Below are 13,187 nucleotides of genomic sequence, written 5' to 3'. Positions count from 1 at the left end.
TAAGTGAACTATAACTTTAAGAGCCCCAGAGTCAAAAGTGTACTATACTTAAAAGTGAACTTGTGGCCAAGCCATAAACATCCACATGTTCACATATTCTAAACATTAAAATGAGTTATGAAATAAGCCCTCACTGACATTTGTAGTTGAAGATACTGTGGAACAACACACAGAGAAGATTTCAAGATACTCATTATCAATGCTTCTCCTAGAACGCCTACCCTGTCTTTACATTAGTAATTAGGAGGATGGAAGACTGCTGGTAGGGGAGCTGAGCTGGCCTATATAACTACTTCAGTGCTTCTGCTAATAAATTCAAGCATGAATTGCTCCACAGTGGCTGCAGCTACAAAGGACATTTATGGATTGTGTCAATACAGATTTACCACCTGTGAAGAATATCGTATATGTTCATAGCCTGGTGATGGATTCACTTCAAGAAACATGTTTAAGCACCCATTATCCCAAAATTAAAAATTAAAGTTAGGCATACACTGTTTGGGTCTGTTTTCCCTGTATAAAACTTTCCTATTTTACACTCGTTAAAATTGACCTGCTGCTTGCCACTTTTACACTGTTGTGTCATTTGCAGTCTTTTTTTTTTTTTTTTTACTGTACTCTTTGTCTCCAGTTCGTTTCAGCCAATTCTCTTATTGAGAATCTCATAGCTGTTGGGTAGCGCCTGGACAGTTTTGCACCAGCAAGCAAATTGACAGTACATATTTATTAAAAAAAAAAGGAATCAAACAAATGGTGTGGGTTTCCTCGTATTTCAACCAGACCCTTACCCAGGCATGCAGCCTGGGTGGTGAGGAAAGTGTAGGCAAGGAGCATGACCCCATTTTCTGTACCAGACCAGACCCTGCCTTCCCCCAGTTGGAGAATACCACCCCCTAATTTTAAAAGATACATGGCCTCTTTTGGAACAGGCATGCTTGCTGCCGTTCCTTTCCTGGCCACCCTGGCTGAATGTCTGAATAAGGGTCTGGTTGGAACAGAACCTCATGCTGTTTTTTAAATTTTATTTGCTACATACAAATTGAAATTAATAATTTCAGGGTGTGACTGTTTATGTGGGCCAAAATAATTGTGAAGGAAAAAAATGAATTCTACAGCCAAATATGCATTGCCAGTGTATGCTGTTGCTTAACATGCATATTATTTAAAGACTTTGTGCATTTTCTGTGTTTCTCCTGAAGTTGCATGAAAAGAACTTCTCCCAGCTGTGTTTCTTTTCTTTTTTGCATTGGTACATGCACCTGGATGTGCCTGGCTTTCTATACCTTTTTGCCAATTAGTCCTAAAAAGGAGGCATAACTTACTAGTAAGATTTGCCTCCCACAATCTTCAATAGGATTCAAAGCCAATTCTGGGTTTCGCAGACATCACACTGGATTTGACAACCCTCTGCAAACCGAACTGGGGCAGATTTACTCATCCTTACTTCTTTATTTTATTGTTGTAGCTCTATAAAGATCATGGAAGCGAACTCTCTGCACTTGTAGTATAGCAAATTTGGCTTTTACTTTTCTGATATATAAACACCTGGTCCTCCACTAATGCGGGGGCTCTCAATATACATTATTCCCACTATGATAGTCATGTCCTTCGTTTAAAGCAGAATGCCACACTTTTTTTATCTTTCATTTTCAGAAGAATGTGGAAATGTGAAAGCATCAGTTTCAACTGCTGTCTGTATCCCCATTATGAAGGAGTACCCCACTTCCTGCCCAAGTGACAGTAGTCACAGAAACTGGAAATCTCGATATCACAAGGGATATGGGCTGTAATAAAACATGGTTAAACAGATTAGGGAAGGGTTAGAACCTCTTTAAAGCTTGTATTGCTAAGAGTGTTTCTCTCCATTTCTTCCTGGTCTTGAGGCAGAGGTAACTAGTACAGTAAGTGAAGGGTAATCTCCCTTATGAAGACTCGCAGAATGAAAACCTGATGAACGTTCAGACCCTTCCACTCTCAAAAAAATAAAAAAATAAAAGGTTTAGTTAACACTTTTTTCTCCCAAACATTGCAACCAACACATGAACAGATACAGGTAACCGACAATTCACTTTGCGTATTTATGACTGTATTTTGCCTGGAATTTTCCTTTAAACCCAAAATGACATGTTTGATAAAAACTGCAAAATGTTATTGTTATATAATGTTAAAGCTGAACTGTGGGCACATATAAAATAGCATTAATGTGGTTATGAATGCATAATGGTAGTTACAAAATTAGTGTTAGTACCTAATTTATGTTGTAATCAGTCTCTTTCTATTCACTGTACCACAGATCAAATTGTGAGAGAGTGGGGCACGAATATGGACCAATCAGGTGTGCTGTGTGCACATGTTCAGACAAGGAGTAAGCAGAGGGATCAACTCCTTCACTGTCTAGTTACAGGCTACATGCAGGAAAGTGATTGAGCGCTAATGCTCTTAATGCTGTAATGCTCTAACTGCAGTATAGAAATATCACGTCAATCCCCTGGCTGTGCTATCTGATAGGTCTGCGAAAATCTCAGTACTGGCTGGATAGAAAAATTAGCTCCCATATTTTTAACTATAAAAATTGTTCGCCTGAAGTTCAGCTTTCATTTTAAGGGATCTTTACTATTTACTATACAACTTTAAATATACAGTATGTACTACATATACCCTGTAAAAATAAATGTAAGATCAGGATTAAATAAACTACACAAAAATCAATCCAGAAATATAACAGTGACCCTTAAAGGAGGGTCTGCTGGCCTGAGGTTTAATAATTACAGTAGCTACATGTGGCTCCATCACCCATAATTCCATCTTAGAATGTTCACAGTAACTATCATCCATACCAAACAAGAATGGGTCCTCCATTTTTAAAATAACAGCACAATAAAGGATTTCAAGCACACGTCATGTCATCTAAAGTCAACGTATTCACTAAGGGGTTATTATGTCATTACAGACACAATTTTCAGATTTAAAATGGTTAAAAAAAAAAAAGAAAAAAGATTGATATCATAACAGAAGCTGTATATCCCTATATCCTCTTGAAAAGAAGCATGGAAACGCTATGCTATGATATCACAAAGAACATCTTGGAAAGCTTTAAATTGCCATTGGTGAAACTGAATTCTTGTGTAGGTCCACTTGCTGTGCCATTGCTCAAGAGAAGTCCAAGTACCCAGTGTCACTGAAACTAAAAACCTTTTATACTGTGACTTCATGTCACATTACTGAACAGCGGTTGCGGCGTAGTGCTCCTTGGAAGCGTATTGCAGCATGTACATGCTTGCATCTAGCACAGCCTACACTTTTAAGCAGTTCACTGAAAAGTAGTAATATGTGCCAGTTATACTTGGCTGAGCATTCAATGTAGCCACATTTCCATGTCTTCTTCACCAAATGAGACACGTTCCATCGTGGGATAACACGGCCTCGCTGCAGGTCACGTTTGTTGCCAACTATGATAATAGGTGTCTCAGATGTGCCAATCACTCTGTGGAAATGACAAAAGAATAAAAAATTGTAATGAGACACACCAGATTCTATTAAGGTGCAATTAAGAAAAAAAGTAGCCAGCTGAGAAGGGCTAAAAATACTGATAAAACATGTTCACAAATCAGCAGAAAAATTTGAATACTAGGCTTACAGCTGTGTGCAACAAGATATAGTGGTGATGCTTATTTGTTCAAGCTCCATCTATTATGTTGTGTCATTATTTTAATATAAATCAATGCTAGAATGTTGAACTATAAGCCCCCTGCTCCCATTGGAGCGATTTGACATGTCAAATCGCATGCCTATTCCCACTAGTGTGAACCAGTGTGAACATTGCACTAGTGTGAACCAGGCCTAAAGAGCATTATGACCTCTTTCAAAATCCTCTGTACTATCTTCTCTGAATTTACCAAACTGATCTAAGAAGCCAGAGAAAGAAAAAAAAAAAATCAGAAAATGGTCATCACAGTTTGAAAATGTTGAGTCTTGATGTTGCCCCCTGCTGCACTGGGTCACAAGTGCTTAATGGTAGGAACAGCCCAGGGTATGGCTATGAAGGGGGATGGTGGCCACCCTCATACACAGTCATTAAACACCCTGTATATATGAATGTCAGAAGTATGGGGACTCCATTGTAGCAAGGCATTGACAAACTACAGTGGTGTGAAAAAGTGTTTGCCCCCTTCCTCATTTCCTGTTCCTTTGCATGTTTGTCACACTTAAGTGTTTCGGAACATCAAACCAATTTAAACAATAGTCAAGGACAACACAAGTAAACACAAAATGCAATTTGTAAATGAAGGTGTTTATTATTAAAGGTGAAAAAAAATCCAAACCATCATGGCCCTGTGTGAAAAAGTGATTGCCCCCTAAACCTAATAACTGGTTGGGCCACCCTTAACAGCAACAACTGCAACCAAGCGTTTGCGATAACGTGCAATGAGGCTTTTACAGCGTCCTGGAGGAATTTTGGCCCACTCATCTTTGCAGAATTGTCCTAATTCAGTTACATTAGAGGGTTTTCGAGCATGAACGGCCTTTTTAAGGTCATACCACAACATCTCAATAGGATTCAGGTCAGGACTTTGGCTAGGCCACTCCAAAGTCTTCATTTTGTTTTTCTTCAGCCATTCGGTGGTGGACTTGCTGGTGTGTTTAGGATCATTGTCCTGCTGCAGAACCCAAGTTCGTTTCAGCTTGAGTACACGAACAGATGGTCGGACATTCTCCTTCAGGATCTCTTGGTAGACAGCAGAATTCATAGTTCCTTTTATCACGGCAAGTCTTCCAGGTCCTGAAGCAGCAAAACAGCCCCAGACCATCACACTACCACCACCATATTTTACTGTTGGTATAATGTTCTTTTTATGAAATGCAGTGTTCCTTCTACGCCAGATATACTTGGACACACACCTTCCAAAGAGTTCCACTTTTGTCTCATCGGTCCACAGAATGTTGTCCCAAAAGTCTTGGGGATCATCAAGATGTGTTGTGGAGAAATTGAGACGAGCTTTGATGTTCTTTTTGCTCAGCAGTGGTTTTCTCCTTGGAACTCTGCCATGCAGGCCATTTTTGCCCAGTCTTTTCCTGATGGTGGAGGCATGAACGCTGACCTTAACTGAGGCAAGTGAGGCCTGCAGTTCCTTGGACGTTGTTGTGGGGTCTTTTGTGACCTCTTGGATGAGTCGTCGCTGCGCTCTTGGGGTAATTTTGGGCGGCCGGCCACTCCTGGGAAGGTTCACCACTGTTCCATGTCTTCGCCATTTGTGGATAATGGCTCTCACTGTGGTTCGCTGGATTCCCAAAGCTTTGGAAATGGCTTTATAACCCTTTCCAGACTGATAGATCTCAATTTCTTTCTCAATTGTTCCTGAATTTCTTTGGGTCTCGGTATGATGTGTAGCTTTTAAGGATCTTCTGGTGGACCTTACTGTGTCAAGCAGCTCCTATTTAAGTGATGCCTTGATTGTGAACAGGTGTGGCAATAATCAGGCCTGGGTGTGGCTAGAGAAATTGAACTCAGGCGTGGACAACCACAGTTATAGTATGTTTTAACAAGGGGGGCAATCACTTTTTCACACAGGGCCATGATGGTTTGGATTTTTTTTCACCTTTAATAATAAACACCTTCATTTACAAATTGCATTTTGTGTTTGTGTTGTCCTTGACTATTGTTTAAATTGGTTTGATGTTCCGAAACACTTAAGTGTGACAAACATGCAAAGGAACAGGAAATGAGGAAGGGGGCAAACACTTTTTCACACCACAGTATATTTCCTTCTCGACAGTCTTCTCAGTAAATATACAGTCATTTCATATTTTTCTTCAGATTGCCTTCTTTATTTTAATACTTCAAATATTCTTCACAATACTATACCATACAAGTACATTAGAATTTATTTGCAGAGAAGCAGAAAGTAACATTTCAGAAACCAACCACAAAACATCTGCCTTCACTTGCCAAACTTTACCAAATGACACCAAAGCTATACATTTGGCTTTTCCATGACATTAAAACATTTTCAAAACCAAATGTAAAAAATGTAGGCAGCTTCAGTTAAGACCATGACCTCAGGAAAGAATGGGGGCAGATACTGCTGTTGGCTCCACTGCAGAAAGGCTTAACATTTCCTCCATATTTATATGGGTAGAGAGGCATCAACTGTAGTATAAGTTCTGAAACACTAAAGGTCACCTGACATCCCTTCACATCAGCCACATAGATAGGGAAGCTGCTATTGTGAGTACAGTGAAGTCTGAAATTGATATGATTGTACTAAGTAATAATACTGTGAAAAGAAATATAAATATATAGACATTTACGGAGACAGTGTAGTGTTTAACTTTTTACATTTTGGAATCATTCCAAATCAGGTAGAACAATGTGCTTAGTCATTGATGACTCTAAAAGAAAAGCTAGAAGTGTTCTGAGAAGGCTCATGGATGGATCCATGGAAGATGCCACTTTCCATTGATTTGGGCAACTCAGAGCTTCTGTCACAATGGCATTGGCAAACCTACTATAGTGTTCACAGGACATTTTAAACACAGTATGAATGCATATAACGATCTTTGTTTATAACAATACAATTTATATTGCTTTTTACAGAAATACAAACAGAGTAAATGACAAAACACTGGACCCTCTGCACATTACACAGCCCCCCCCCAGCTCTGGACCCTCTGCACATTACACAGCCCCCCCACAGCTCTGGACCCCCTGCACATTACACAGCCCCCCCCCCAGAGCTCTGGACCCCCTGCACATTGCACAGCCCCCCCACAGCTCTGGACCCCCTGCACATTACAGAGCCCCCCACAGCTCTGGACCCCCTGCACATTACACAAGCCCCTGACAGCTCTGTACCCCCTGCACATTACACAGCCCCCCACAGCTCAGGACCCCTTGCACATTACACAGCCCCCCTCAGCTCTGGACATCCTGCACATTACACAGCCACTCCACAGCTCTGGACCCCCTGCACTTTACACAGCCCCTCACAGCTCTGGGCTCCCTGCATGTTGCATAGCTCTGCCTGTTCCTACCTTACTCTGCACTTTCATATTCACAAGATAATGATTGGTTGCTAGAACCACCTAGCAAACAATCACCTGCTACTCCTCCAGAATTTCCTGTCCTCTATTTGGCGCTGCCCCACTTACTGTTTTTTTTCCTGCTCCAGCTGGTCCTGCACGTCACCCGGGTAGCGGTACAGTTCGCATCTGGCCCGGGCACCCCCACACCCTGTCACAGCTGGGCTCTCCCTGCGCTGTCAGCGTGTCACATCACCGCTGCACTGCCAAGCTCGCCCCGCTGTCACTGTTTCATACAGGGGAGGAAGGGGGCATCGCCTGACACCCCCCAGTGTGTGGCACCAGGGGCGGACCGCCCCCTGCCCCCCATTTAGTACACTGCTGCCTCCGTCCCAGTTCAATGTCTTTTGCAGACCCTAAGTTTTTCTAGATTTACTTTTAAGATTGATGTTCAGTGTTAGTTTTTTGCCACACATCGCATTTTGCTTTTAGGCCAAAAAGTTACATTTTGGTCTCATCTGACCAGAGAACCTGCTTCCACATGTTTTCTGTGTCTGCCACATGGCTTATCACAAACTGCAAACAGGACTTCCTATGGCTTTCTTTCAATGATAAAAAAAACATAAAAACTAAACAACCAAAGCGAAAAAAGATAAAAACTAATAACAATAATCTAAAATCTACTAATCAGCTGACGTGATAAACTTGCTGTGCAAATATACTAGTGAAAATCAATACACACTGCGCTATGTGATAAAACATTAATAGTCCTTTGTATCAGCCTTTAATATAGAGCAATGTGTTTGTTTTGTTTTTTAATGTTTTAAATAAATCTTTAAATGATATTGTCAATGAGGTCTTTTTCTTAATATCCACTTGCATGAGTTTCACCCACTTCAGGAACTGCCAGCACAAAGATATCTTCAAGGATCTCCCACACGCCTGTTTGACCATACTAGAGATAGTTATGGAATTGTGAGTTTATATCCATGTGGGGGCACCTTGTCTGAGCACCAAGCAGCATGGATCTGTTATTTTTGAGCACGAGCACTGTTCATCACATCAGACTGTTACAACAATATTATATAATGATATGAGTCTGTTTATTAATCTTTTATCACATAGCGCGGTGTATTGATTTTCACTTTTCTTTCAACAATGGCTTTCTTCTTGCCACTCTTCCATAAAGGCCAGATTTGTGGAGTGCACACCTAATACCTGTAGTTGTCCTGTGGACAGATTCTCCCACCTGAGCTGTGGATCTCTGCAGAGTTGCCATGGGCCTCTTGGCTGCTTCTCTGATTAATGCTCTCCTTGCCTGTCATTTTAGGACAGTCATGTCTTGGTAGGTTTGCAGTTGTGCCATGCTCTTTCCATTTTTGGATGATGGATTGAACAGTGTGAGATATTCAAAGCTTGAGATATTTTTTATAACCTAACCCTGCTTTAAACTTCTCCACAACTTTATCCCTGACCTGTCTGGTGTGTTGCTTGGCCTTCATGATGCTGTTTGTTCACTACGGTTCCCTAACAAACCTCTGAGGGCTTCATATAACAGCTGTATTTATACTGAGATTAAATTACACACACAGGTGGACTCTAATTAGGTGACTTCTGAAAGCGATTGGTTCCACTACATTTTAGTTAGGGGTATCGTAACACTTTTCAAATATTTTATTTATAAAAAGAAATTGAAAACCATTAATCATTTTCCTTCCACTTTTGGCTTTAACATAACAAAACAACTCATTGCATCAGGAATCCGGTTAAATCATAATATAATCAAATAACAGATTACACAAAAAGAGAGAAAGTTAAGGGTAACTCAAATTACCTTGCAATTATACCATATTATCAGTGATGAATCATACTGATATCAATGTCAAAGAAGTTACAGAGAACATATTTATATACTAAATACACAAGAGTAATGATTTCTAATAGTTAATTCTACACTGCCTTTTGTTTTTTTCACTTTAGTTGCATTTAGAGAAAAAAAAAAGAAATGTGGGTCTAGTTTAGATACTCTGAAAGTAGTCTATACACATGTAAACGTGTGTAAATGCACATAAAGGCAAATGCATTTAAATGTAGAACCTCATCTGGGAAGCTTAACATTTTTTATATAGTACTTTTCAGTAAATTTTTCCTGTGTTTATATACCGTATTTATCTGCATATAACACGCACCTTTTTCCCCTTAAAATCAGGGGAAAATCGTGGGCGTGTGTTATACGCCAATCCCCTGCTGTTTCTCAGCTTCTCTGCGGCTTTCGGCTATTTTCGGCCGCACTCGGCGGCTTTCAGAAAGCCGAAAGCCACTGGGAACGGGCAAAAATAGCCAAAAGCCGCAGAGAACGGCCGAGAGCTACTGAGCGCCGCCAAGATACCCAGGACATCCGCGCTGTATCTCAGCAGCACCATTCTTAAACGGCAAGCCGGAAAAGACACTGAGAGGGCAGCAAATGACTGACAAGGCTGCAATGCAAGGCTGGAAATGACTGACAAGGCTGCAATGCAAGGATGCAAATGACTGACAAGGCTGCAATGCAAGGATGCATATAAATAAAAGGTACTAATGCGCTCCACCTAACTATTAATAAATGTGTAAAAAATGTCTAAAAAAATATAATAGAATATATGTAAATGTGTGGAAGCCGCCAGCAAAAAAATAGTGATCTCTACACCAAAGAAATAATATATAAAATGAATAAATTGCGGCGCTACCTAAAAAAATTAATAAACTAAAATAGCAAAACACATATGGTGCAAAAGTGAATCCACCTCACTAAAGTGATAAATGTGCAATATTGAACAATAAATAATGTAACATCAAATGGGATAATGTATGTGCATAAATAATCAAAAAATCATGCGTGAAATAATATCAGAGTACAAAATACAAAAATTGCTGAATAAATACTAATGTGCAAACAATGCAAAAATAAATAGTGCTCCTCAGATGAAGTCCATGCAACTGATTAGTGAGCATATAACAAAGTCCATGCAAAAAATATATAGTGACTTCCAAATGCGTGACTGTCCACCGACCAACTTCAGTGCCAAACTTGTGCACCACCAGTTTCCCCCAGCCTCTCACCTCAAATACCTAGTATACAGGCACTGTATGTAACCAGATGCTAATCCATCCTTATCCGTCCAGCCTCAATAGCATACCACTGCACACATACGGTCAATCCTTCCCCAGTTTCTTCAAATAGATCCAATTACAGTTGGTGGTACATAAAGCATGGAAGAAAGACAAGGGGGGGCTCTCATGTGTAGTAACCAATAACAACGATTTAATAGATAAAAATCTCCACTTACATAAAAGCAGATGACAGCGAATTTCGTAACACAACCCGGACTTCCGGTCTCGGCCGCGACCGGAAGTCCGGGTTGTGTTACGAAATTCGCTGTCATCTGCTTTTATGTAAGTGGAGATTTTTATCTATTAAATCGTTGTTATTGGTTACTACACATGAGAGCCCCCCCTTGTCTTTCTTCCATGCTTTATGTACCACCAACTGTAATTGGATCTATTTGAAGAAACTGGGGAAAGATTGACCGTATGTGTGCAGTGGTATGCTATTGAGGCTGGACGGATAAGGATGGATTAGCATCTGGTTACATACAGTGCCTGTATACTGGGTATTTGAGGTGAGAGGCTGGAGGAAACTGGTGGTGCACAAGTTTGGCACTGAAGTTGGTCGGTGGACAGTCACGCATTTGGAAGTCACTATATATTTTTTGCATGGACTTTGTTATATGCTCACTAATCAGTTGCATGGACTTCATCTGAGGAGCACTATTTATTTTTGCATTGTTTGCACATTAGTATTTATTCAGCAATTTTTGTATTTTGTACTCTGATATTATTTCACGCATGATTTTTTGATTATTTATGCACATACATTATCCCATTTGATGTTACATTATTTATTGTTCAATATTGCACATTTATCACTTTAGTGAGGTGGATTCACTTTTGCACCATATGTGTTTTGCTATTTTAGTTTATTAATTTTTTTAGGTAGCGCCGCAATTTATTCATTTCATATACAATGCAAGGATGCAAATGACTGACAAGGCTGCAATGCAAGGCTGCAAATGACTGACAAGGCTGCAATGCAAGGATGCAAATGACTGACAAGGCTGCAATGCAAGGATGCAAATGACTGACAAGGCTGCAATGCAAGGATGCAAATGACTGAGAAGGCTGCAATGCAAGGCTGGGAATGACTGACAAGGCTGCAATGCAAGGCTGGGAATGACTGACAAGGCTGCAATGCAAGGCTGGGAATGATTGACAAGGCTGCAATGCAAGGCTGGAAATGACTGACAAGGATGCAATGCAAGGCTGCAAATTACACTGACAAGGCTGCATAAATGGACATTTAAGTGTAAGTTTTTTTCCTTAAACTTCTATTATACAGCGATAAATATGGTAACCTAAATGCAGGAGGCTAGTGTAAATGTAGCCTCAGGCCGCGTACACACGGGCGGACTGTCTGTCCAACTTAGTCCGCCGAAACGTGTTTCAGCGGACAGTCCGCTCGTGTGTGGGCTTCAGCGGACTTTTTCAGCGGACAGTCTGGCGGACTAAGTCTTTCGGAATTTCCGTAATATTGTCCGTCCAACTTTGGTTTCAGCGGACAGTCCGCTCGTGAGTAGGCAACTTGGACGGACTAAGTATGGCGCATGCTCAGAAAGGATTTATACGGCCGAAGGTTGCATTGCAGTGTATTGGACATCGTATTTCTAGTCCCGTCGTACGTGCTGTACACGTCATCGCGCAAGCTTTCAGCGGACTGTCTGTTCATCGTGTGTGGTCAAGTCCGTTCATTCAAAAGTAGGACGGACTGTCTGTCGGATTGTCTGACGGACTTAGTTGGCCAGACAGTCTGCCCGTGTGTACGCGGCTTTAGTGTGTGATCTTCCTTTAGCAAGCATGTAGAGTAGACTAGACTGGCGCTCACATTGCTACTTCTGTAACCAATCTTCTGTTGTGTAAGAGAAGTAAATATAATTTTATTTATAGTTTTATGTATATTATTCACCTGCAAAATGTTGAGAGGCTTAAACTAAATATGAGTAATGCCTGGTACACATGGCAAAAAATGTTTTCGTTCAACTCAGCAGGTTGAACGAAAAAACTGAAGAGCTCACAAGGAGCTTGCTGTACTAACTATGCAATGTTCATACAGTGATCTCCCCACTCTACTATTATGTTCTGACAGGGGGGACCGCTTCCGACAGGGATCATCGCTCACACCCACTGGCTTCTGTCAGACAAGGACCTGTACATATGGGGCGAATGTTAAACGGTTTCGGAGTGGCGGACAATATTAATAATAAATGTGTGAATGGTAAGCTTGTTCAAAAACCCTTATGTACGCATACACATTGCAGTAATATACCATAAAAATAAAGAAATAATTACACAACTTACATTTCTATAAACAATCCATACACATGAGCATTGTAAATCAGAACAATCCAAAATAGGCTGTGTTCAAAAAATGTATATATAAATTGTGTTCAGAGCAATAAATACATGTAAAACATGATAGTCCAAATAAATGTGAAGGTGTTTCATCCACAACTTGACCCCTGTTACCACAACGTGCCCAAACGATAATATAATGGTGAATTAGTGACCTCCACCAGCCACTTTGAAGTGAATTGGCCGCTCACCTTATGGAATGACCATATGGTCAAATAACGCTTTTTTGTCATAAATAGCCAGTCTTCAGATTCTGTACACTACCAACTTATAATTCATGTCACCAGCAGTCCTTTCGATGGGACTATCCTCGCCTCTGCTGGATATAGCTAGGTTCTTTCCTCACGCTTCCCGTTTACAGCTAACTCCCTTTAGGTCCCCAGCCAGCATTCTGCAGCATGGTCTCATTTTTTACCAGGTGGACTGATATATCAAAAATGCCTGTTCCTTTTGTTAGATAAGCTGTAGCAAGCGATAAGGGACACTCTAGAAACTTTTGAGTGTTTTGTTAGTCTTTGAAGCTTAAAGCCCACTTTAGTCCTGTTGTGTGCTGTGCTTCACTATGCATACAACACAGCCTCTTTTGGATTTTGTTTTTAATGTATTTTTATTTACAATACTCATGTGTATGGACTGTTTATATCAACAGAAGATGTGTAATT

General features: G+C 40.5%; 1 protein-coding gene across 3 annotated transcripts in view; it reads right to left on the bottom strand.

The window, feature by feature from the left end:
- Window positions 1-2,709: 2,709 nt before the first annotated feature.
- RASL10B (RAS like family 10 member B) overlaps window positions 2,710-13,187 on the bottom strand; it is a 204,788-nt gene continuing 194,310 nt past the window's right edge. For all 3 annotated transcript variants that reach the window (XM_077482169.1, XM_077482167.1, XM_077482168.1), the window contains one exon: window positions 2,710-3,484. In XM_077482169.1, the coding sequence (XP_077338295.1) occupies window positions 3,214-3,484 (271 nt within the window). In that variant the 3' untranslated portion in view covers window positions 2,710-3,213. The remainder of the gene's footprint in view (window positions 3,485-13,187) is intronic.

This window comes from Lithobates pipiens, unplaced genomic scaffold (assembly GCF_037356315.1).
Source record: "Lithobates pipiens isolate NorthernLeopardFrog02 unplaced genomic scaffold, aLitPip1_a1.2 Scaffold_16, whole genome shotgun sequence".
NCBI lineage: Eukaryota > Metazoa > Chordata > Amphibia > Anura > Ranidae > Lithobates > Lithobates pipiens.
The sequence above is the reverse complement of the archived record's forward strand: the minus strand, read 5'-3'. Positions and strand labels throughout refer to the sequence as shown.